Source organism: Haliotis asinina, chromosome 4, assembly GCF_037392515.1.
Source record: "Haliotis asinina isolate JCU_RB_2024 chromosome 4, JCU_Hal_asi_v2, whole genome shotgun sequence".
NCBI lineage: Eukaryota > Metazoa > Mollusca > Gastropoda > Lepetellida > Haliotidae > Haliotis > Haliotis asinina.
The window spans coordinates 7028106-7055697 of record NC_090283.1 but is presented as its reverse complement, the minus strand read 5'-3'; the positions used below and the strand labels follow the sequence as shown (position 1 = coordinate 7055697).

Here is a 27592-nt window from a genome sequence, read left to right as displayed (position 1 = left end):
GAGTAACCGAGTTTAATTTTACATCGCTTTTAGCAATATTCCAGCAAAATCACATCGGGAAGCACAATACATTGTACACCTGTGATGAATCCAACTCGGCGTGACGAGCAAAGGCACCAGGAAAAGAAAGGAACAAAACAGAATACTAACTCCTTTTGACTTGTAATAGATGTGGTAACAAATAAGGCACAACTATGCACAAAGGCCAAAGGATGACACTACTTACTTTTCAACAATTAATAACCACAACCCTTACGCGCACCTTTGTTCCACTTGTTGCAACATTCATGATGGGGAATCGAACCTGGGTCTTCGGTTTGACTAGCAAATCACTAGGTTACCCTGTAGCCTCACTCTTGAAACGAACGAATACACTCGCTTGCGGACTTTGATTAATTTGATTATTAGTGCTGACTTCCATAGTATCGTACTTATCATCTCCATGACTATGTAAGCCTGGATTAATTCCTAGCTTCTATCATACCATTCAGTTCCATTAACACCTGACCTCCCTTGTTAAGGTCTAGCATTGTTATCTCATCATTGATGCTTGGATTTATCACCGCCTCAATACATTATCCCTGGCTTCTATTCGTTTACTACCATGAACTACTGGCTTCCCTTGTTGTTACATTGTAACTGCTGATAACATGATTCACTCGGAGATAGTGAATGAGTGGGTGGTTATGGGATTATGCCACTTTTAGCAAATATTTCAGCAATACCAGCGTCTTCAGCATGTACTAGTTGCCTGAATATGTGCGCTGTAAAAATATCCTATAGTGATGATAATAGGAGATGCCTAAGCGAGTGAGTTAATATTTAACGAGAGCATATTTGACACTGAAATGGAACATATGGATACTACATAAACCTGTAAAACAAACTGGAATAGCAGCATTAGAATTAAAACAAGCGTGGGCCGTTAAAACTAGTAGTACTATTTGGACAATACAAAATGAAAACAAGCCATATATCGCCAACAACTGAAGATAGATCACCAAACTCGGTACCTTCGTTACCTGCGTGGCCCCTAGTTGCGTTTACAGCACCAAATCGTTGTTTGCGATTGTACGAAATATTAGCCAAAATTGAAATTACATAATACTACGTTAAAAACATTTGTAGCTTACTTTGGTAAGTTTTGGTAACAATTTGAAAGAGCAGGTTCTCCTACTCCTTTTCTAATGATACTGGCATGACGTTTGGACATGACAAATGTACTACTCTTCATTGCAACTAATGATGGATCGGTCAAGCTACAAGAAGGAGGAGTTATTAAGCATGATGTGGAAGGTTACACCCACTCCTATCTTGGATTACAAGTTTGCGACAAGCTCCACAATGCCCAGATTCAAGACAAACTTCGGGCCGAGCATAAATTTGCATTTGAAGAAAGTCTTGAGTTCAGATCTAAATGCCCGAAACAAGGTCAATGCCAACAATACTCTTTCTGTGCCAGTCTTTTCGTATTCCTCCGGAATAATTGAGTGGATAAAATAGGTACCAGAAGGATCATATCTGATAACAGAGCCCACAACCATAGTGGCGGAGGCTCTCCATGATAGAATGTAATCGTGTATTGTTGCACATTATGAGTTATTCCACAGCTAATTTAAGCATGCCTAGGTTGTTATACACTCTCTGAAAATTGAGGTTAATTTTGTTGATGGCAATGTATTGCTGAACGGTAAAGCGATGGGTGTGTACCAGGTGATGTCCTGTACCAAGTCTGTTCAGAGTCGGTCATTAATGGAGAAGCTTAAAGGGGAATCCATTGCATCTGGTGTACATGGAGTGTGTGGAAGATAACATCAATCCAACCAACTGAGGCTGCCTTTTTGCTGACGAAGACCATTCACGTCCCATTCGGAATCTCGAACATTTATAATACAATATTTCCATGAAATGCCAACTGTGCAATGAATTTACAAATACTGTCCAATATCTTGCCAGTGGATGATCTTCCTTGTGACAAGCAACATATCTGGAAAGCATGAAAAACATGGTCCATCCATGGGTATACACCCTGAACATGTCAAGGGCGTCATAAATATGATGCTTTCAAACGTCTGTGGAAAGGACCCAAATACAACCTCAGAAAAATTCCTCCTAACAGACTCGATCTTGTCCTTTTCGATGAAGCCAATTAATTCATTTGTATCAGTGAGTTCTCTGTCCCTTTTGACAGAAACGTGATTGGCAAGATTCAGGGAAAAAAACCAAGCATTCTAAATGCAACCCAAGTACAGGGGAAGCTGTCAAAACCGGCAACTGTCCTATCCGGCAATTTGCCGAGACTGGCATAAAATCTCAGTCCAGTCTGCATCTTGTACATTTATCTTCAGCTCTACATTTCGGCACACTGTCTAAAACAGATTAATTCTTCAGTCCCAATGAATGCCGGTTTAAACACATTCCACTTTACACTCTCGCCAGACTCCCCATTGTTCTTGGTGCCCTTTGTTTGGTACCTCCTGATGTCATGACGTAGAGGTGGTACCCGGGTTCTCCACCATATAACGGTAATGCAGAAGGCTGCAGTGTTGGGGAGTCTACATAATCTCCGGAAAGTTCTTGGTGGGCTCGACTTGGCAGCATATTGGCTGCGTGTGGAGGGGGAAAACATCAGAAATCGGCTTCATGCATTGTAAACATGTACATAATCGAACCCGGGTCTTTGGTGTGACGAGAGAACACTTTACCCACCCACAAGACTCTGATCGGCCCCGCCACTTGAAAAGAACAAATAAACTGCATAAGTACACTCTTAAAAATTTCATTGCAAATTATAAGCATGGTTTGGAAGTGTTACCCAACCAAATTACATTGATATTTTAATCTAAAAGTAAAACTGTTTTCATTAATTTAGCTCGCCCATTTAGTGCTCATGAATTGGTTAATTTATATTTCCCCCTTGAAAGGAAGATGACAGTTAACCGGCAGTATAAACTCCGAGTCCACGTGAGTGGGTCACACATTAGGCTGCGTCAGTCCGCTTGATACACCCGCTATGGAGATGGTCCGCTCTTGTCATCAGTAAGTAGACTTAATGTATAAAATATCAGTTTCAATCTTTGTTATGAGGATATATGGAATGTAAGCATAGAACTGCTTCTATTTTAGATACTCCATGACGTCTTTGGCGACTCTGTGTTTAACATTCACTGTACAGATTACACGAGGTACGTTTAGTGAGGTTTTCTTCTTCATCATCAAGTAATAAGATCAGTATATGATAAATTTTATTAAGGCACGTTATATGTAAATATATATCCACAGTCTAACTGAACAAATTTCGACTTAAAATCAAACGTGTTCGTGTTTGTGCGCAAGCGCATTTTTCGTGCCCGCGTGTGAAATGAATATTGCTGTTGTATTTCGTAGTGTATACTAGTTATTCCTCATCTTGTGTCTGTTCAGGTGTTAGCACGAACAATTTACATAGTTAACAATTTGTTTAGACAATACGTTTTGACAGCAGTGAACCCATACTCCTATATCAATTTATTTGAAATCTACATATGACGATATTATATGTTTGTGACGAAATACACAACTTGATGCATATTAAACAAGCGCAACTGTCCTATGCTTGATCAAGCCTACATTAGTCGTGCCCGTTTTATGGTCCTGACCTGAGTACTGATTCTATTATTCTTTGATCACAGCAACGCAATGCGCTAATGGACAGCATTGTCCAGTATGTGACAATAACGGAGACTGCTCAAAACCATGTGATGCTGGATACTTTGGTACGACATGCATGGAAGAGTGCAGCAGCAGATGTCGGGATCGGTTGTGTGAACTCACAGAGACTGGTATCCGGAATTGCACTGAGGGATGTATTCCAGGATACATGGGTACAAGTTGCAAGATACCATGTGACAAGCCAGGGACACAGTGTGCGGTGTGTAAAGGTGGATGTGACGGAGGATACTGCCGCCTTAGTTCTTCTGCCTGTGTTTCTGGATGTGTTGACTCTTACTATGGCCTTGACTGTAAGAACTGCTCTGAGAGATGTAAGTCCTGTAACAGGTCAACAGGAGTATGTAATGATTGTCTTGATCCATACAGAGGTCTGAACTGTGAGATGTCATGTGAGAACTGTGCAGGATCCTGTGTGTCTGGATGTGACGGAGGCTGCAAACCTGGCTTCTATGGTCATTGGTGTGATAAGGTCTGCAGTGAAAACTGTCGTTCTGGGCCCGACAAACCTGTCCCTGAATGTGACAACAACACAGGAGACTGTGACCACGGTTGTGATGACGGATGGTATGGTGAAAACTGCTACTCTAGATGTAGCCGGAAGTGTGCAGATATGTCCTGCAATGAGTCAGGGTCGTGTGCAGCTGGTTGTGCACCAGTCTATGCTGGGACTGACTGCTCCTGTCTTGAGAAATGCTTCGAAAATGTTTGCTTTAGAAACGAAACCTGCGCCAAAGGTTGCATCAATGGTTATTATGGTGCATTTTGTAACAAGTCCTGTGACGCCTGTCTTGACGGGATATGTGAACTGACACATGGGACCTGCGTCAGAGGATGCAATATTACTGACCAAAGATGCACACCTAACTGTACTTCAGACTGTCCTTTGGATGTCTGCCTTAAAGTCGGAATATGTTCAGGTAAGACTTTAAAGCACAAAATAACTAAAACAATTCTTAGGAAAGTAGGGACAGGACTACCTGAGAATATGTAATACACAGTGTACACAGTGTGTAATAGATGCCTGCCCCACAGATTTATCATAAATGTTTGCAATGCATGTCTTGCACGTTATTACAATCAAATATTAAAATACTTTTATTCTGTTCAAGAGCATATAGTCATTTATCTTACCTCACTCATAAATGTCGCTGTCTGACTGGCTTAGCGCTGTTCTGTTATTTGCAATGTACCCCACTGTCATTCGGTACTTTGTGGTAATAATTCTCTATCTCGAACAACATTGATTTTCGTATGACGTGCAGAAATTACTGATGTTTAGCAAACTCTAAATCTGTTTTCATTGTGAGCAAAATTTAGCAATGGCTTAAAAAAATGCACCTGTGCTTCAAACAGTTCAAAATTAACATTCCATCAAATCTGTCTTGATGTACGTTTCATAAAATGTAAAAATCATTTTTATTAATATTATCAGTTTTACTTATAAGTCTGAAATAAATCACTGTTTATTAACCTGTTCCTATGAATGTAGTTGCATACTACTAAGTGTGAGTGTCGTACTGGGTTGGCCTGTGTCGCAACGACTTGACCTGAGATTCTAACGATTTGACTGGATAACTGATGACCTCTCACCAACGTCACCTTGTCACGGAACTACATTTCCATAACAAACACTACATTCATTAACTCTACAACCTATACTGAGTCAAAAAGGAAACTTTACATTACTTTACAGGAGATGTTAAAATGGTTAAGTTGTTTTTATTTCATTGTGAGATCTGTGTGATGTACTCGATACACTGACAGTGCCACAATCAGTTCTATTAAGCTACAGAGCCGTTCCAAAACATGGGATACAGAATGTAAAGTCAGAAAAATAAAAATTCGAAATTTCTCAGTTAAATATTGTGTATGGCCGTCGCATTCACCACTGCCAAACACCTTCTCCTCATCGACTGCATGATGCTTGTGAACACGTGGTTGGGGATTCTGCGCCATTGCTCTTGCACAGCAGCGCCAGGTTCCTGCAAACTCCGAGGTTGGTTCGGATCCCAAGACCACAAAGCGTTCTCCAATGTGCCCCCCAAACGTGCTCTATTGGATGAAGGTCAGGGGACCTCGATCACCACTCCATGACGTTGATTCCAGCGTTTCCGGAACGAGTTCAGGGGTGAGCACCTGGTCGCGGTAAGCTGTGAGGTTTCCACGGATGACCAGAAGTCGGGAACTGTTGTTCCCAGAGAAAGGAACCCACACCATGCAACTTCCACCCCCGAATCTGTCGACTTCCTGTACGCAACATTGGGCATACCGTTCACGAGTGAGTGAGTGAGTGAGAGAATATTTAAAGTCACATCGGCAATATTTCAGCCATATCGTGGCGATACCGTTCCCGATGTCTCCAGACTCTATGACTCGATTCCAATCTCTCTGGGTCCATCGGAGGTGACGTTGGACCCACATCAAACGTTGACGTTGATGAAACGGCGTCAATATTGGCCCCACGATATGGACGCCGAGAATTGAGATTGCCAGCCTGCAACAAATTTCGAATGGTCTATGAGGACAATCGACCTCTAATCAACCCAGCCCTGGTTCGTGTAGCCGGCAGAAATCTGTCACGTAGGTGACGTAAGACGATTTGATAAGACGTAAGTCTTCTGCTCATGACGTCACAGGTGGACGACCCGACCTTGGGCGATTAGAAGTGGTGCCAGTTTGTTGTAGACGACCTCGCAAGTCATACACAGTACGACGGCTGCTTCCCATTACTCTTGCGACGTCAATAACTGATCTTCCGGCTTGCAACATGCCAACGGCACATTCACGTTGCATGTTAGACGTGGATGGCGATTCACTGGTCGATGGCAGTGGTCGACTTGCAAGTCACGTTTTCTGATTGAAAGACGGTGAACAGTTCCGATGTGGTGGCGAGGCAGTCCATGCAATTTGTCCTTGGGTCGTTGGCAAGAATGACTCGGAGATTGCTAGCTGGGCGGGTAGATGTAGATAAAATCGACTATTTCGTTTTCTACAAACTCACGAAAGCACAACAAATAGAGTTCCAAAAACTGGCGAGACATCTGGTAGCACTCATAGAAGGTGTGGCGCGATCGCTCCAGGATTTGTTTTTCTTTCTTATATGGCATTTCCTCTTCGCTTCACAAACTGACAAACGACCCAATCGGATCTCAGCATAGGCTTCGCACGATAGCGTGGTTCCCGGCAATGTTCTATGCCTGAGTACCTGTTTGTCTCTAAGATGGTGTGCATCTTCAAGTGGGATTTTCCTTGGTCCATCTACTGTTGTTTTTTTTCTGGATTCTATTTTGTTTTTCCGTATACCTGTCCTGAGGGTTGGGTCCAAAAGTGTCCTCATACAAAGAATGCACTACGTACCTCGTCTTGTTTGAAAATACGTATGTAAAAAACATAGGGATGTTTTACCTCGTTTCCCTGTGCCATCACTGCGTATATTACAGCTTCATAACAAAGGTCTTTTGTGTTCATTAATCAGACTTGTTACGTGCAAACGTGAACATATTTTGGCAGTTATAAGAAGTATTGGCGATGTAGTTTACAGAAATCTATAACTTTGCTAATAAGGAGTATTTCCTCTCTTGGGCGTGATGACAGCCTATATTCGTCGTTGCATACTTATCATTTGGCAGAGAGTATCAATGTTTTTAATCAATTCCCAAAGTTCTGAACTTGATGTAGACATGTCTGTGGCAACATTTTTAATCAATGATATCTCATGTCAGGAGAATTCCCGAACCAGCCAAGCACTGGTACCCCTTGGGTCGCCAAAAAATGTCTTCGGGATTTCGAATTATGGGTTGGGGCGATATCTTGCTGGAATACATTTTTTTGCCGGAAAACGAGACATTCACAGTGTTGTTTGATATCATTTATAATTATTTGCTTTAACCTCAAACTGTTCACGGTACCAGGTACATTTTTCCAGGATACCCGGGCATTTAGGTGACATGAGATCCCATAGATGGACTTGGGGTGGGTGCTTTAGCGTGCGCTGTGAGCAGTAATGACGATGCCTCTCAGTTGAAAAGCGTCAAGCTTTCATTCGGGGTCTATTACTGAAGCATCTAAATATTCACCTCAGAATTTGACCCGGTTCCAATCCTGCACTTCAAAATACGTATGTGCCTAGGCCCAGAGACGTCTCTTTTTTCAAATGACATCTATTGAAAATTGGTTTCCGGCTTGGTACGTAGCATTTAAGGCCAAATTCATGTATACGCCTTGACACAGACATATGACTGATGCGTTTGCCTAAAATACCTCGGAGTCTACCCCTTAAAAAGTTCAGAGTCACAAACCTGTCTCTCAGGCACAGTCTACGTATCATTCTGTCTACACCCTTAGAAGCTGTACATCGGGGCCTGCCGGATCTTTTACGATCAGTTACACAACCACGAGTTTGATCACATCCTGAATGGTATCAGTGCATTTGAATTTTGAAACCGTAATCTGTTGCACATTCTTCCAAGCCACTCTCTGAGGCTGATTATTTGCCCCTTTTAGCTTCTGTCCAATGTTGCCGTCCAACCATGCTTTTTGGTGACCAGATGCCTGGAAACAATATACTCACTATTTAGAACAGAAGGGGATCTTGGAACATTTGGTGTAAAGTGAATCTATGCCTTAATGTTAATAATTAGGCATGAGTTTTTATCATTTCGGAAATAAAATACATCAGCCAATGCATAAAAGGTTCATTTTGACAACTTAAACTAGTTACTAGTTTCATTACAGTAAATCATTATGGTAGAAGTGCAAAATGACGCCTGAGCTTACTCACCTCCTTTCCTGGTACTGCATAGGAAATCCGCTTGAAATGGGTAGATAAATGAAAACATGCCTATACCATACATTATCACTTATTTCCAATGGCTACGTAACATTTGCATATTAGATGTATCGTATCAGCTCTAACTGATACACAGCAAAAATAACTTGGTTTCCGTTCTTGCGGAAACCTGATGGATACTGGGTAATGTAGGTTTCCGCTGGGTTTCAGTTTCAGGAAACGCGCAATGAGAGTTTCCGCATAGTTTCCACAACTGAAACTAACAAGTCTTAGTTTCCGTCATGTTTCCGTCAACTGAAACTGTAGTTGGAAGTTTCCATTTAGTTTCAGTTTACTGAAAACTTTATAGCTGGAGTGAGTAAGTTTCTGGTCTTGCGGAAACCTTGTGGATCTTGGGTAATGTAGGTTCCCTCTAGGTTTCTGTGCAAGGAAGATGACAATGAGAGTTCGGTTAGTTTAGAAAGCTGAAATATGTTGTATTATCTTGTTATATTTATTACATATTTATTTGAACAAAAAACAAACTCTGGAAATGTTATGATTCAACTGTTTCATTTCTTAGAGAAGGTCGCATTTTAATGCAACAGAGCAGTTGCAGTAGTACACAATTCTCTGTATTAAGAAACTGGCGCGCTCAGAGAAGAGTAACAGAATTCTCTCCACACAAGCATTGCTCAGGAAGTTGGCACACTGAATGAAGACGAGCTAGTCACTACACAAAGTGCTTTGTTCTTCTGTAGATGTTTGTTGGTGTATGCGAGTCCTGGTTAATATCTGGCGAAACATCTGAATCCGAATCAATCAGGCTCTCACATTGTGGTGGTAATAGCTCTCAAACCTTGAATGTGCTGTTAATATCTTGGTCACTGTCAGTGTCTGGAAAGGAAAAAGACATTCAGTTTGAATCATCAATTCAACTGAGAGACAATTCACTGAAGAAAAGCTTGTAAAATCTTAACATTTCCAATGAATGAAACACAGCAATATATATGATAATGCAGATAACATGTATTACAAATATTAAATACGTATTACCATTTGCTCACTTTCAGTTATTACAGTTACATGTATGATACATACATTAAATATATTAAACATGGATAGCAAAGTGACAGTGCAAACTCGATTTTTAGTGAAATCTAAAAATTCTTTGATGACTTACCTGATGAAACATTTGTCATTCACCCGAAAAATCTTTACAAACTAACAAACATCTTGTCGTTACGGAGATGGAGAAACGTGTTTTTCTTGAAACAGACGTCTGGCAGTGAGGACAGAAAAGCCGTATTTCTCCTGGAATTTAAAATATATGTATACATTACGCTTTACACTTTGAGTGAGGTCAAAAAGGTTTGTTGTATGCACTTACATAGTGTCTGCTTCATTATAAAGCTATATGAATAATATTGTTATAATAGAGATTCCCTTACCGGGCATATAACAGATAATATAGCGTGAATTATAAATACCAATGAAGGCGTCTTGTCATTCTCCGAGTTTGTTGGTCCACAATCCATATCTGTAAATCAAATAACTGACACAATGATTCTTTCAGAAATATGAAACTTGAGGTGTGATGATAATGTCAATGCATTGTAGGGCTAACACATGCAACATGTACTGATGGACAAGGTTTTAATGGTTATAAAACAAATATCAAATCAAACTGATTAACTGGGACAACTGGATACACAGAACTGTCACAGAACATAAGATACTAGATAATTTGATGAACTAATAAATGTATGATGTGACTTGGTTGAAATATTTCTGGAGTACAGATTGTATGAATAGATATAACGAAGACATATATACGGAATATCTCTGGGTACCCATGTTAAAACAAATATTGTAGAAACCAACCATATTTCAGAAACTTATTTCTCGTGATTTTAGGCTGTCTTTCTTGACAATTACTTGTCGCAATGTCCACAAAGAACTGTGTCCCTGCAGCAGAAAGTGCCACGAATAGTCTGCAGAAATTATGCATGTTCAAATCATAGCCAAAGGGTCAGTGGGATTGTACTTTATTCTTCATTCACATTGACAAATGAATTAAAGTTTGAAAGAAATTGTGACACATCACCAAATTATATTAGCAATAGTAGTAAAGGTATTCATCAAGTTAACGTAAAGGGTAGATAGGGATAGTAGATCTGGGTGTATAACTGAAAAGAGCAAACAATGTTAATATTTCTAACCCCCGTGAGCACTGTGCGTAAATTACTTACATGGTACGTGGGAAGGGGGGGGGGGGTCCATCCAGCAGAAATATATCCGGATACTACCTTCTCCTGACAGGATCTTAGAAAATAACTTATTTGCCACAATAAAGTTTCCCATGAGTGCTAAATCAGTAGGACTCGGGCCTGTTAAAGGAAGGTGAACACGTTTTCACAATTAATCACTGTTAATAATCACAAGGCCTACATATGGATGCTTGACACTGAGAAGAAACAATCAGTGACGCTAAAAAACTGAAAAGACTGCTAAAACCATAACTGCCCACTGTTGTCACTTTGAGTACTTACATTCAATCCGCTGAATTCCACTTTTCACACTCCCCTTTGGTGTCGGCAATGTAAACAAATAAACGAATGGCGACAGGATCACGTCCACGCGAGACTATATAATTGTTACAAAAACAACTCACAACAGGGCGTACCCTCCTCTTTTGTTGTAGAACGCGGAAATGTACTGTCAAATGGTCACATCAGATTTATTTTAAAAAAACAATGACAAAACTGTGTATTTCCCGTGAGTGTTAGCGAGACGCCATCTTGTTTGGCGGGTAGGAACAAATTTGTTTTCCTAGCAATTATTTTCCAAACTTTAAGCATAAGATGGCTGCGTCGTGTAAACTTTGCCATGGCCACCTCACTTTCCTCAAAAGCACTCGACGAAAGAATTCGCGACTTGGAGAAGAAAGCAGAGAACGGATGCGAGGAACTCGGAGTACCTCGGATGTGTCAGGTAAGACCGAGGGTTTCTTTTATTGTCAAATAACGTTTAAAGAATTATTGCGTCAATGACAGAAATCCGGATAGATTCTAAAGTTTATCCCGCGAATGCATATTTTCGCTCGTATTATTTTTAAATGTTATCGTAAAATCTAAGTAAAATAGGCCTGAAAAATAAGTTTGTTTATATTCCATTTCAATAGATCGACATGGTATAGAATACACCAAGCTTGTATTTTTAAGTAACTATCTTAGTACTAACCACAAGTATTTATTTAAGTTTAAAGGGGCAGACTTTTGATTTTGGTGCTCCTGTTAATAGTTTGCAAATTTTAGCGTTGCAACTCGGTTAACACTTGTACAAAAGGTGTTGGCGGGGGTGGGGATGAATTACGATCTGCATCACAAAGATCCGCCATATGTAGTGGTTCACTCATGGGTTTACTGGGTATTGCAAGATATATTTCACCAATTCAGATATATGTTAAAGAATGATAAAAATGATGGGCTTTTACAATGGCAACATTTCGGTGTAGTTTCTTAAATGCAATCCTGGATCATTAGTGAAATGGAATTGTTTACCCCCAAATTCGCTCAGAGGGGTCAGATGTGTTTCTGAACTATTTGAGGCAAGCACTAAATTCATATAAGAAACTGTTAGCTTTGCGTAGGATACATTTGAAATTTCATGTAATTTTTCAGTAATTCAATACATATGTGTTGAGCTTAATCATATATATACCTGTTATATACATACCTGTTATATTTAACGTATTTGATTTAATCTTTCAGGCTGTTGTGAGAAACATCTTGACACGACTGCTCCTGGAGGATCACCCTTGTCTATCGAAGGTGTGTGCTCATGTTACTAGGTAATTTCACATTGAATATTTCATTAATTCACTTCCCTACGTACGTTTTCTCAAAATGAAAAAAAACATGAAAGTATCATTTGCAAATGGATTTGAATAGCCGGTAAACTAAATCAGTTTAACATTACACCTGTGTGAAATTGCCATCAAACTGACCCCTTGATTTTACAATGCTTAATTGCTGCAAGGTTATGTCATGTGATATAACTAAACTTCTTTTATCATGATCTTTATGTCAGTTGTTCACTTACCGGTTGCATAACTTTGGCAAACAGGATGTACATAGAATTTGCATGAAATAACACAATGGATGGTTAGCCTTTTTGGAGGTTATTTTAAATCATTTAACTACAAAATGGTAAACTTTCAGAACAATATATGTATTCAAAGTGATAAATCTGTAGTTTACTTGGTTGTATAATTTTCACTGACGATCTTTAATTTTAATTAGACATTGTGTTGGATGCATGATTGAATGACGTGCAAGGAAAATGACATTTGTTTTTATTTCAGTAAAGCCGATGACGAGGACTCTATGAATACAGTAGTCAAAGAAACAAGTGGCTATATCACGATCAAGGATGGTCAATAGGATCTTGTGAAGGTAATTTTTACTCACCTGCCTGTCATTATAAATAGCTAATGATTTAATTAATAGTGTAAAGACAGATTTATGGGTGTTAACTTCAGTAACCCAGCCAGCATGGCATATATAAATACCTTTGCCTAACAGATGAACTAAAATATGTGAAACATGCTGTATAGTACTTTAAACATTTATTTTCAGAAGCGCTTTGTAGAGTGTGGCGGAACAGGCGTGATGATCTCAGTAGACAAGAAACCGGAAAGAAAGTGTCACACAGAACAGCAGCAGCAAAAAAACAAAACAAAAAAACCCCAAAAAATCCGTAAGTATATCTATTCGAATATTAACATGTAGCAACTCTTCTCATTACAATGTCTGATGACAGATTCTAAGTTCCGGAAATATACATTTAAAACGTTTATGGATTATTGCTTTTTACATTCTTAAGATATGTAACACATGATTCACATCATAATTTCATAAATCATAACATAAGAATCAAGTCAGTTAATGATGATATATAAACATGTTACTACACTTCAGTGACTACATGTCACTTCAGAGCAACAGATTGTGTGTCCATAAGAAAATAGGATATGTCATTAAATGTGATGAACTGCTTAACTTGTGTTGGGGTGATTAATGAAGTAAATGATTTTTCACGACACTTCCTTTTTAATAATTTGCAATCTATCTTGGCATTATGGTTTATCTGTTGATTGATTTTTGTTTAATTTTCAGAAAATTGCACTGCGCATGAAAAGCCTGAAAACTATTGACTGGCCAGATCGACGAAAGGAAAGGGTTTCAACTATACTTACCTTGGAAATGACTTCACTAGTTGTGAGTGATGAAGATGCCAATTTATTGCTCTCTTACCCCTTTACCTGGGAATCTAAACTCAAGACGTCTGCACTGGACTCAGCCACAATTTTCAACGCCACCACCAAAGCTAAGGCCAACAAGCTAAGACCAGGATGCGGCATCCAACCAGAATGACAGAGATATCCGCTGAAGGATGCCCAAGTGGGCTAGTAAATAGCTAATCGATCACCTGAACGCAATTTTATCTGTGATCAATTAAATTTGAATTATTCTCAATGTAAAACTTTAATAGTTTTGATATTCTGATTGTATTTCAATTAATACAATTTTATTGAATCTTAATTTTTATCTATTTTCAAAGAGACCTTTATTTACTTTAAATACTAACCTAAGTTCTTTATTGCATTTCATTGTTGTATTGTATTGCATGGTGTGTGTTATTATATGTTTAGCATTGACTGACTGGGGTGTGTTTTTCTGTGTCAGCGTGAGGAGGTGCAGGAGGAGTCAAGGGATGCAACTGTTATAGCATGTTTTTAGAAATATTTTTGTCATAAGTTACAAATGTTGATCTGTTATCTAGTGCTATATCTTTTTATTATTTATTAGATATATGTTTGATCCATATTTGTCTGAAAATAAAACAGTGAATCTTATTGTATCTTTTGTTTTTCTTTCTGTATACTCGATGATTGTACACAAACTCCTTATATTGTCTTTGCCAACCAGGAGTAACAAGAATGTTTTATGCAATGACACACATTGAATGACTCCTGTGACCCGAGTAAATGAAATGCTGTGGAAAGTTTTCTGGCAACAGAAACTCTGCGGAAACTATGTAGGTCAGTTTGTAACTGAAACTCTGCGGAAACCTGATGGAGTCCTGATAACTGAAACTCTGCGGAAACATGATGGAGTCTCGGTGACTGAAACCCTGCGGAAACCTGATGGATCTCTAACTTAACTGAAACTCAACGGAAACTTGTTGGAGCATGGGTAACGGATACCGTGCGGAAACCCTTAGAAAGTGGGTAATTGAAAGTTTCCGTCATTGCGGAAACTCAGTGTAAAAGAACGGAAACTCACTGGATTCTTGGTGGAAACTTAAGTTTCAGTCCACTTTCCATCAGGTTTCCGCACTGCGGAAACCAGGTTATTTTTGCTGTGATACGTGTGCAACAAACATACCCGAACAATGAAATGATGTTGGGACACTGAGCTTAAATTTGGGAATGTAACGGACTTTTGTTATGTTGCTGTACTATTGTACTTTACGTTCTTCCTCTTTTTATGCTTTCTGGTTCTAATTTTGCTTCAGATCATTCAAATAAAGGACTTTCAATCAGTCAATCTTTATTCAGAACTGGAGGTCACAGGCCCATAGTACAGATATATAAAAACAATTCAACTGCAGAGTGGGTGTCCTTTCGAAGTAGCATGATAAATTAACAGAAAACATTGTCTGTACATAGTACAGAAGATCATATCTATTTTTATCTTCTAGCTTAACAATAGTTTCTTCCCCTTCTAACGTTTTCATGATTTATCTTTTGTACGGAAGGAAGAACATGATATTGTATTTCCTCTATTTTCATTGAAAATGTTTCTAAAATGAGAGCATTCGAAATAGTTACATGTGTACTCTAATATTTTCATCATTGTGTTCATAGCATATATAATCATATACTGATCACGGTTATACTGTATCTTCGTATCTGTTAATGTTTCGTTTGCCAGGTTTATATATTCACTGTCATATAGAAGGGATTTATTTAATTTCCAAAAACCTTTTCCTTTTTCCTTATCAAGTACATTGAAAATGACACACTAACTGCAGAATGGTCCAATTGCTAACCTGGTGAAATTGCGGTTTCTTGTGTTATAAATGTATCTTTTCTGAATAATAAAGAAGCCTGGCCCGTCACGTTTATTTCTATTTGTCTTTATGGGATTCTCTCTATACATCAACCAGATTTAGGTTTCTTTTCATTATAATGCAATACAATATATCCAGCTTTTAGGCTCTTGATATTTTACAAATTTGCAAGGTATATATTTGGATTTAGAACTAAATTCTAATCGCCACAAATCAAAAGACAGCCATTGCCAGTGATGTTTATCTTTATAAAAAGAGTGTTACAAAATTGTGGTTGATTGGTATTTGGACCATGTATGTTTGCATGGGCAAGACGGAAACATTCCAATAATATCAAGATCGTTTCCATTTTCACCCTTAGTGTACGTATGTATTTAAATGATCATTGGGAAGCACTTCTAGGATATATCTGTACATCCATATTGCTTCCCACTATATCATCAACACCTGGACTTTTGCTATTTTTCATAGCTTTTACTGCTGTAGCAACTTCTTGTTTCTTAACTACTGCTATTCCTTGGAAGTGACGTGTCACACTGTTGATGTTTTGTTATTCAGCAGGTATTCAGCCGAAGTTTGACATCAGTTACATCACAATAGGACTGTCAGCAGTCATCCTTCTTACCGGCATGCTCTGTGCATTTTGTTTTGGGAAATACTGGTCAAAGAGGTGAGTGGAGCAAGTGTATTACCCTAGTTCGTGCCAGCATTAATATTTCTACTATGTAACTAACAACGTATACTGGTTGTGCATACACATAGCCATTTGAACAAAACAACATTCTACGACGAGATATATCGGCTTGTGTTCATGTGCCTTTTGTGACATGCATCATTGAAGTCCGCATGATCTTGCCATGTTTTCAATGATGCGAGTGTTATATTCCTAATTACCCCTTTTCTTTTCCTGTTGCTTTGTTCTCTACAACTAATTACACGAATCTTTTCAAATGAATTTACAGGAACAATGGAGAAGACGCCTGCGAAGAAGAGTATCAGCTTCCACCAAACAGATATTACGAAATTAGAGATGAAGATATGAACCAAGAATGTTACTTCTCTGAGCCTGGGCCGAGTGATGTTACTCCTTCGTTGGCAGAACAGCTTCGGGCAGCTCATGATAATGGAACACACAGCGATTGTTCTTCAGAAGACAACCCGTCGTACACTCAATTAATAAGGGACAACAGCGTCGGCGATCAACCAACGTATGTCAAATACATAACACCAGCTGTGGACACGGATGTCCAGTGAAATATATTTGTGAACGCAATTTTCCTCACTACCAGTTACGAGGTGTGAAAGGTCAATGACCTGCAGCCCATAGGCTACAGTCGTCCTTTTGGATCTTATATGACAAACCGATGCTCACATCGGTATTTTTGCAAGTAGTTATGATACTCATGTCACTTGTACTTTTACGCAAACACCTGCAATGACCAGTATTTAGCAGCGATACATGGACAGATGTTTGTGCAATTGTTAAAGGGGTTTTGTTGATTATAGTTTGCGCCATCCAGAAGCCTAATAACACTTGATGGACTCCGACGTAAACTTGCCCCTTAACCTAATTTTTCTGTTCATAGTTGATTCATGTTCAGTCCTAGTGAATGAAGTAAACTCATGTCAGAGTTTTGTACGTATTTGCAATGTCGGTTTGTACATTTTGACACTAGTCCATTGTTTGTTTATGGTTATGCCTTGGATTGTTCAGCTGTTTCGTTCTTAGGCCTGTACATTTGCTATAATTCACTATCTAGGGGTTCTCACTATCATGTAAATGCAATAGTATTTGGATAAATGTCATATTATCAACCTCTCGAATAACTGTAAATAGACTCAGTTCCCTTACTTCATTTTGAAATGTATTTTTTGCATACTGCCGATAAAATGTTGTTCTTTTTCATTTCAAAGTTTGCTTTTAAACTGTTACAAGCTCGCATGTGCCTTTAAGTCTAAACACAAGTGATCAATCGTTACTGCACCAAGTCAGCTGACTATGCTGGCTGTTACGTCTGAATCTATAATAATGCACACAATAAAGTTATGTCTGCGGGGCAGTGTATTCTGTAATGCGTGTGTATAAATAGCCTATTGTACCTGACTGAAAGACGTCCTGCCATCGAAACATGCTAATTTCAATGTACATGCTGGCTTTGACACGCATGTTCAGTTTGATAGCACAACTGACTGGAGCGATTGATTAGGAGAAGTTTGTGACTCGAGATTGTAAGTATTTACAGGAATACTTTGTTTGACGAATGTGAGAGTTTTGTCAAAAGTGTATATGTTGTACCAGAGTTAACGGTAAACTACGGAAAACGTTCATTGAAAACAGGACCTTTGCCTAGCTACTGCTAAAATATCATGAGTAAAAATGAACATGTAAACAGCGTTACCATCACCCCAACATGGCGGCACGTAGATCGCTTAGGGAATATTTCTCTCGAATTAGCAGTCTTCAACGTGTGTACAATCAAAATGGTACAAATAAATGAATGCATTGAATTTGCTTATCAATATCTATGTGTTCAAGAATAATTCTTAACCTTCAACACATAGACATTAATAGCACACACAGTGCATTCAATGTATTTGTACCATAAAGGTTTTGTCCGTGTGCTAAGTACACTGTAGATGATCATTTAATGAAGCTACAAAACAATAACTGAAGCGCACGTAACATCAATTTAATGACAGTAAGATGATAGATGATTTAACTTCCACATCCTTCGTCTGCCCGGTGGAGCCTTCAAATTTGACAAACTGCTGTAAAGCCCCTTGAGCTTTATCGTGAACGGTATACATCATACATCATTTGAATGTTGATGTTCATATAGAGGTAGGAAAAGATGATTGCAGAAAGTAAAACCTCGGAAGAGGTCTTTCTAACGAAGAGTCAACCCTGTCCTTACAAAACAGAAACCTGAAAAATTCGGTTCTTCTAGGAAAACAATAGATGACCTGATGTAGAGTGAGGAGCACTCTTCAGGTTTATATATGTGTTTATGCATGTGGTTGCATCTAAAATGAATTACTGCACTAACTTGGGGAAACTGCAAGCCTTATGCAAAAGAGATGCATGAGGATCATGCATTGAATTGCTGAAAAGCATGTGCAAATACCCAGCATGTGAGGAGCTGCGTTTTGATGTAATTTGTTTTGAAGTATTTGCCAATTTTTATTTGCTGAGTTACATCATTTATTGAACTCATGGCAATTATCTTTCAAACGGTGCATTTGAAATGAATACATTTGTTTATATGTAAACAGTACTTTACAATATATACTGAAAGGCAAAAGAAACGTACTTTTTAGATGGATTTGGTATCAGTGATGTACTTGAACTAGTTGGTGAACTAGTTGTCACTTGAGGTCTTAAAACAACATTTGAAAAACATAATTTTTTTACTAAACGGTACGTTTGTACAACACACCAACTTTTTGTATGATTTCAAAACGTTTCACTGTTTTTGGACAAGGAGCATCTCAACCAAATGCAACATTGAAAGCACACCGTCAAATCCAATGATTCACAATATCTTTGGAGACTATCAAGACGTTTCTGCAGTCTATTTACACTGTGTGTAAAAGTACCTGCAAACGGTATGGAACATTTTGCAAAATCTAGTTTAGATAATTTTAGTAGTATTTTTTATCTTTTTTTCAGTGATGATGGCAGGAGCTACCCCACACACCCCAGCTAAGAATAGTCAATCTGTATTAATATCAAATATGCCACGTGGGCGCATTGTCATAACGCATAAAATATATCATATGTGTGGGGTTGAAGCCAGTAACAATGGTAAGGATGGATTGCCTCATTATCGCCCTTGGCAATGGTATTTGCTTCTTTCCTGAAAATCAGAACATACCTTCTGTCAAGAAATTACTTATAATGTGCAGCTAATTTAGGCCTGGAGCAAGCTCTAAATCAACGAGGAACATGACGGCGAAATTCGCTTTGCGGCGTCTCCCAGATGTATTAGATGAAACTATAAGACATCGAATCCAATCCAGGCGTCCTTACGATATTTTCTTCCCTATTAAGGAAACACATCTTTAGGTAACTTCAAGGCTGTTTACTAGGGCCCATGCAGGAAGCAAATGTACTGTAAGTCCCCATGGTCCCCAGTATGGTGATCTACCTTCAGTTGTTGGCAACCCTATAGCTCATTTTCATATTTTACTGTCCTCTATAGATACATTGCTTTAGGTCTAATCACTAGTTTTACATTCTACTCTGTGACATTCTAATAAGTTTTACTGTCCTTCGTTGACAGGTTGTTACAATTGTATGTGCTATTGATCCATTTGCTTACACGATGCCATTTAGAAAGTGGTCAAATGCAACATATGTCATATTTGGGATTTCACTTTCTTAGTAAAGTATAAATTCTAGTACTTTTTCCGGTTGAGTCCCATCCGGGATTCGAACCCGCACCCTCAGACTCCCAAATCTTTCACTGATCCATTTGTATTTATATAATTAATCGTTCTCGTCACAATATGGCTGCAATATTGCCGATGTGACGTTAAACATGAACTCACTCACTCATGAAGGCTATTTAGTGGCCTTTAACACTATGATAAACATAGAGTAACTATTCTGGCTCAATTATTTTGGATCCGTTGAAGTTTTGAAACAAGCACTTCCGAAGTCCCGGCAAGTAAACTGTAAACTTTAAGTAAAAGAAGGATTAAAAATATGGTGATTCTGTTGTCAGATAATGTCTTATTGCTCCTATATTTCTCAGCTGAAGGGAACAGACTCGCTCTAGATGGTTGACGTGATTTTCAAGATCCAGCTCAGGATCAAGGATGACTCCCAAATCTTTCACTGATAATGACAGCGTGATAAGACTGCTTCCAAACTGAAGAGAGTGTAGATTACTCCGTGACCGGTTGAGCTTTGAACCAAAAAGTATACATTCTGTTTGCTTTAGTCTGTATTGGAGCATCCATGTCTTGATATCCTGGCAACATTGTGTTGCTTTGGTAGCTGTTGACTTAGACGGTTCAGGGTCAAAGATGTTAATTAACTGTGAATCATCTGCATATTGATGCCGCTTTGTCTGGTGAGCGTCAATCACTTGACCAAGCTGAGTTGTATACATGTATAACGTAAACAACAATGGACCAAGGACTGAACCATGGGGAACGCCACATGTCAAATGAACCGGATCAGACAGGGAGCTATCAAGAAGCACACGCTGCTATCGTTGTGAGAGGTAGGACTTGATCCACATCAAAGCAACTCCAGAGATAGCAAAATTGCATTTCAGTCGAGACAATAGCATACTAGCACAAGCAAGGCTAACTGCCAACTGTCCACGCCTAGTCGCAGATGCGAGTAAAGACCCATGCTTGCCCTAGGAGTCATGATCTGTGGTCAGGCTCGCAGACTGGTTTGGCACATGTCATTACAATTGTATACATCGATGTTCGAGCTGTTGATCACTGGATTGTCTGCACCAGACTCGATCATATACAGACTGCTGCCACATAGCTGGAATGCCGCTGTAAACAATCAACCTTCAAACTTCACATAACAAACGATCAATTCAGTCAAAGACTTATAATTAGCTTCTTGTTTCGGCCATATGTATGCTCATGTGAATTTGAAGTAAGGGGAATAATTTCAGATCATGATAAGATTAGGTAAAGAGTGAAACGAGCAGTTTCTGTAATTAATAATACCGTCTAAGACCATCATCGATTTCAAAAGTTGTCCGAGACGGAAAAAAGATCACAAAGAGATCATTTCCCTGTGAAAACACTTTTGATATTGCTAATAGTGCTTTCTAAAGCAATGATGAAAAATATGTTATAGTTTTGAGAACATGCAGCACTGCTCGAAAGGTGTATACACACTTATGAACTTGTGTAAATTAATTCACTCACCGTACATTACTGGATAGTGCATTTTCGAATTTAAACTATTTTTAGACAGGGTCACAATGTCATCGCAATATACCTTTACCCAGAAGTGAATGTTATATTACCGCATTGGTGTCCACAGTGTCCATGAAATATATCATTGCAGGCTTAAGATGAAAGGGCAGGATATCTGTTCAAGAATGCTGATGCTGATCTTACTGTCGATCACACTGGGTGAGTGCATGGAACTTGGTCAGCATTCTGTATTTATGAGAATAGCCAGTAATGCATAATTGTACTTACTGACCAGTGATCATCTCTTGCCATGTGTTAAAGTTTACTGTGCTATGTTGTATGTGTCAAATACTATTACATTTTGTATCTTTTCACAAATATATGTTCAATTCTAAGATATATATCCGGAGTAGACAGAAGCCGATGTTTACAGATGTTTCTATATGATAATTAAATGCATTTGTGCCGGGACTGAAACTTTGTGCCGTTGTAGACAGAATGCCGGTGTTTACGGCCGATATTGCCAGAGTCCACTTTAATCTCCAAACCTTTGGAAGAAATAAAGCTCATTCATTCATTCATTCATTCTATCGATCGCAGTGTGACAATAACGATGTCTGTGTTAAGCATTGACGTATATTTTGTAATGTAATGAAAACTAAAAACCGAATGTCACTGAAATAGAAAATGTGCAATTTTGTCATTTGCCGAAGATATAGATATATTTATCTTGCTTGTGTGTTTGTTTAGACTGTTGTGAAGGATGTAATCCGGGATCTTTGCTTGTAAAGTTGTTTATGCTGTTGCAGCACTGAATGTCAGTGGTAATCCAGTCTGCCCACCAGGAACATACGGAGACACTTGTCACAAAAACTGTTCTGAACGCTGTAGGGTATATTCTGTTATGAACCGAATTTACTGTGACAAGACGAGTGGGACTTGTGCGGAAGGATGTATTCCAGGCTGGTATAATGACAAGTGCAACCTGAGGTGCAGCAAAACCTGTTCCAACAAAACATGCAATCACCAAACTGGGGAATGTATACTTGGATGCATAGACGGCAGAAAAGGAAGATTTTGTGAAACTGAAGGTTTGAATAAAACATGACATATGTGTAGCCTTTTAATAAACAGATATATCGCCACATAACAATTTTGTCATTTGCCGAAGATATAGATATATTTATCTTGCTTGTGTGTTTGTTTAGACTGTTGTGAAGGATGTAATCTGGGATCTTTTCTTGTAAAGTTGTTTATGCTGTTGCAGCACTGAATGTCAAAGGTAATCCAGTCTGTCCGCCAGGTACATACGGAGACACTTGTCACAAAAACTGTTCTGAACGCTGTAGGGCATATTCTGTTACGAACCGAATTTACTGTGACAAGAACAGTGGGACTTGTGCGGAAGGATGTATTCCAGGCTGGTATAATGACAAGTGCAACATGAGGTGCAGCAAGACCTGTTCCAACAAAGCATGCAATCACCAAACTGGGGAATGTATACTTGGATGCATAGACGGCAGAAAAGGAAGATTTTGTGAAACTGAAGGTTTGAATAAAACATGAAACATGTGTAGCCTTTTAGTAAACAGATATATCGCCACATAACACAACTTAACGTCAGACGTGATACGACGTTTTCCACGTTTTCCCTTTCATCAAGAAGAGCAAATTAATATGTTTAATATCATATTGATATGTTTCTTATGTTTCAATATCTTAAAGAGGCAACGAAAGGAAAATGTGTCGACACAGATATGTCCTGCAACGAATTATTTCAAACCCAAATCACGTTTTTGTTTTCCATATCGGTTTGAGTATATTTTTCATTTGGTATCTTTTCAGCTAGTTTGTTTACTTCCGTTTAACACAACTGCAGATCCATTTTCTAGCAACTTGAGGGGCGGTGGGGTAGCCTAGTGGTTAAAACGTTCGGTTGTTACTCCAAAGACCCGGGTTCGATTCCCCACATACATTGAAGCCCATTTCAGGTGTCCTCCGTGTCATTGCTAGAATATTGGTAAAAGCGTTGTAAAACTAGACTCACTCGCTCTATTAACTTGAAAGATGATATGCTATTTTCTAACAGTGTATTGACGAGTAGTGAGTATTTATCTGTACCCCACAACGTGCTGGACCAGTCCACTTCATTGATGTGCACAGCAGGCTCGTCAGTACATATATTCTCTTGCTATGAGTGTAAGTAATACACCGTCGTCTTAGGAATAACCGACGCAAGTGGTGACATTATGTAACTTGTAATTCTCATTATACAGTTACGAACGGAAGACACGCAGGAAAGGCACAGCAGAACTCAGAACAGTTGGCAAGAATTGTTTCTGTTATTGTTGTGTGCGTGGTTCTTCTAATCGCCCTAATTATAAGCATCGTATTGTATATTAGGTAAGAATACACTTACTCACATATTAATGATTGTATGTTTATAAGGCTAATGTATCCGTACCCAGAAATATTTCATTCTCCTGGGGTGCGAAGGCTTTTGTAGAACGGGAACACGTAATGCATCAAAGCAGATTCCAGTGTGTGCAGGGAGGGGATTTTGTAAGGAGACAAGGTGAATTTCATTTATGTATCTGTCAACAAAACATTCTTTGCAGCAATGTGACTTTTGCCAGACAATGAAGTAATGTTTTGAACATCTCACGTATCTTCTGGGGTGTGGGTGTGGGTGTGGGTGTGGGTGTGGGTGTGGGTGTGGGTGTGGGTGTGGGCGTGGGCGTGGGCGTGGGCGTGGGCGTGGGCGTGGGCGTGGGCGTGGGTGTGGGTGTGGGTGTGGGTGTGGGTGTGTTGGGGTGGCCTCCGTCTTATTCTGTAAGAGATTGCAAACACTTGTAAATGCCAGAATAGTACAATGTAATGTCGAATTTTGTCATACAAAAATCGAAGTTTCATTAACTGTTGTCTTTCCTTTGCAGGCAACATAAATGCTGTAAGTATGACATTAACATAGATATCATTTCATGCCCTACTTGGGGCATGTTATTGTTATTAGTGTTTTTAGCCCAATATATATAAATTTATCATTTAACCTGATGGGCAAACATTTGCTACTTTTCGTTTATTCCCGATCCCTAAACCACCATTTCATCACGACATATGATAAAGGTTCATATCACATATCAGGTCCAACAAATTAGAATAATGAGCGATAAGAATAGATATAAAGTGACAATTATTCCTCCTTTGCTTCCAATGAGAAACCCAAAATTATTTCTCATGGCTGTGTCAAACAATGACCGTGATACTGTCTTCGGGAGTCTTTAATGTTGAAATTTTGAAATATGTAAAAATGAAGCAATGAAACGTAAACCTAAGAAAACCGGACTTGAGACAACTAGTGGTGATAAACATATGAATGGATGACTGACGTTCAAACGACACTATTCGTTTGTGAAAGCATGTATCCCTGTGCTATGGACAGCAGTGTGTGATGTGTGGCGCGTTACAGCAAGTCGCGTCGGGGGCGTGAAACGACAGTCAAGAGATTGACAGACCAAAGTATCCGTGTAAGCTAGACAAGGACGTGGGCTCAGCATGTGGCATACCCAGATTCGATTGACAACGTGTCACCACTGCAGAGTGGAGCGGATGCACATGGATTCATCACTTCCGTGATAGATTTACCATTGCCACCTACAGCTGCAGAAATAACAAGATTCCGAGGGATTTCAGTCCGTCTACACGTCGCGGGTATTCGCCAAAAATAGTCATTTTAACTGGGCATGGTCAGCTGTGATTTGTTTTCTGAGTGAGTGAGTGAGTGAGTTAATATTTAACGTCACGTTGGCAACATTGCAGCCATGTCGTGACGAGAACAAATGTGACATGAAAAGCTTCTCCGCAGATACATCGTGGGGAACTTTATGCAGTGCATTGGGAGGTGTGGTTGCCGTAATGTAATGATGGATGACGTCATCTCCCATACCGGGCGAACGGACATGGTACATATCCAGAGCAATGAAAAGTGGGATCAGGTGGTCAGGCTAGATGACATATCATCGTATCCCAATCGATAGAAAATGCTAAGTCTGTTGATCAATGGCCCAGGCTCGTTTTGGTACGGGCCACTGTCATAGATCTGGAATATTGCTGAATGTGGCGTCAAGCAACAAATAAGCAAACCGTGTAACAGATGAAATTATTCTGCAACGCTTCGGTCAGATTATGCATCAAGCAAACGTCGTTGTCCAACAGATCAACCTTACAAAACTGATAACGACGTTCTGTAGAATTGAAGCTACAGTGTCTTAGTTCTGCCAGTACCTCCAAGTAGGCCATGAGATGTAAATCCCATTTAACATTTATTATCGCCAGTAACAAACACAGAACAGCTACAGTTCATACACAAGCACTGCAGAGTGAGAGAATGATGTCAGGCCCTTGTGGATTCTTTTGGAAACCACACACTATTTTGAGAACAAGTGAACTGTCAATAACACTCAGTTGTTTCGTGTGTGCCACACTTCAATATGACCTGTTGATGATTTATGCTGTGTCACATAAAGTATTACAAAAAGTATTTACCTGGTGACCACTTTTTCAGTTCCATTTTTTCCTGGGTTTTGGTTGTTTTATTTTTGTTTTCTTAAGAGTGCGTAAGCGCGTTTTGTACGTTGGCGAGATTGATCATAATGCTAGTTACTTGTTGTGACCATACTTACTTATGTCATGGACCACTGTCCCCCATGTTAAACATCGGCCAGATTGACGGAAATACACAACGCCATCACCTGACAATTACGTTCGCATCACCATCACTGTTGGGGTGGTTCGGTAGCCTAGTGGTTAAAGCGTTCGCTCGTCACGCCGAAGACCCGGGTTCGATTCCCCACATGGGTACAATGTGTGATGCCCATTTTCTGGTGTCCCCCGCCGTGATATCGCTGGAATATTGCTAAAAGCGGCGTAAAACCAAACCTACTCACTCACTTAGCATCACTGTTTTTACTACAATGAAACTTTACTATAGTAAATTGAATCCTGCCACAATAATTGTATCGGCTCTGTAGTTGCGTTTGTAGTTATTTGTGTCCTGGAATCTTCTAGAACGGCATAAATTGACACTGCATAACGTAGAGTTACTAGGAAGGCTTCAGGACGACCACGTTCTTCTTTGCCTCTTATTGCATCAAGACCAACGTTCACTGAAGATAATCTTTTCACCCTTAATAGCCGTCATAGACCGATGTACAAGCTTGGCATTTGATGGTGCCAGGTGAACATCATCATCACTGACATTTATGTTATCACCACTTTTACAATAGTTCGTATACCGCCAATGTAGTAACAGTGCCACTCTACACTCTTTTGCCGGATTTCTTAGTTCTTAAACTATGTTAATATGAGAAACAGTTCTGTGTAGATTTGAAATCGAAGCATATCATTTACGAGCCCACTCTTTAGTGGACTGACCTTTTAACTTAGACTATGTTTGGCCTTACAAGCCGATCGCTTGTTCTTGAATCAACATAGTTTCTAAGTGGAAGTACTAGTAAATCCGCCAATAGAAACATTAGCCCAGTTCAAAGGAAATATAAGATATGAACGGTGACAATAATTAGTCGTGGTTATCGTCCGAAACAATTTGCACAGAGCGTAAAAATGCGATTTCGTTCAGTAGCACATGCTCCTCATTTACTCACTCAGTCGTGTGCTCTTTGTTTTCCAGATACGACGAACAGACCAAACCCAGCTGCAGGTGAGAGTATTATATATATCACATATCTTTGTTCCAATCGTCAATTCATCTTATACCATCAGAGGCTGTCCTTATGTGTATCTCTTTTTTCGAGCCAAGGTATCAACCTCTTAGAAAAGTCTGCCAATTACAGATCATTCGTAATCTACTGTCTGTTACAAATAGTAAACTGTGTGTGAACGTATACTTTAATTAATTAAGAAAAGTATACAGTATTATATTATCAGTTTTTCATGTAATATTCACCTGTGACGCAAAAAGAACAGAAACCATTCAGAATCACATGTTATCTTATATTATGACTTCTCAGGTGGAGTTCAAGATCCACTGACGGGAGGTAAGAGCAGAACTGGCTTTTT

The 27592-nt window shown here is 39.2% G+C and overlaps 2 protein-coding genes across 2 annotated transcripts; both read left to right on the top strand.

Moving 5' to 3' along the window:
• Positions 1–1716: 1716 nt before the first annotated feature.
• Positions 1717–16873, top strand: LOC137282258 (multiple epidermal growth factor-like domains protein 11). The gene is made up of 5 exons (XM_067813988.1): positions 1717–1752; positions 3125–3185; positions 3672–4628; positions 16178–16289; positions 16582–16873. The coding sequence occupies exons 1-5, from the start codon at positions 1717–1719 to the stop codon at positions 16871–16873; spliced, it is 1458 nt and encodes a 485-aa protein (XP_067670089.1).
• Positions 16874–22418: 5545 nt separating this feature from the next.
• On the top strand, positions 22419–27574 carry LOC137282257 (scavenger receptor class F member 1-like). The gene is made up of 5 exons (XM_067813987.1): positions 22419–22605; positions 22782–23063; positions 23791–23866; positions 27204–27233; positions 27544–27574. Exons 1-5 carry the CDS (start codon positions 22419–22421, stop codon positions 27572–27574), a joined length of 606 nt encoding a protein of 201 aa, XP_067670088.1.
• The last annotated feature ends 18 nt before the right edge of the window (positions 27575–27592 follow it).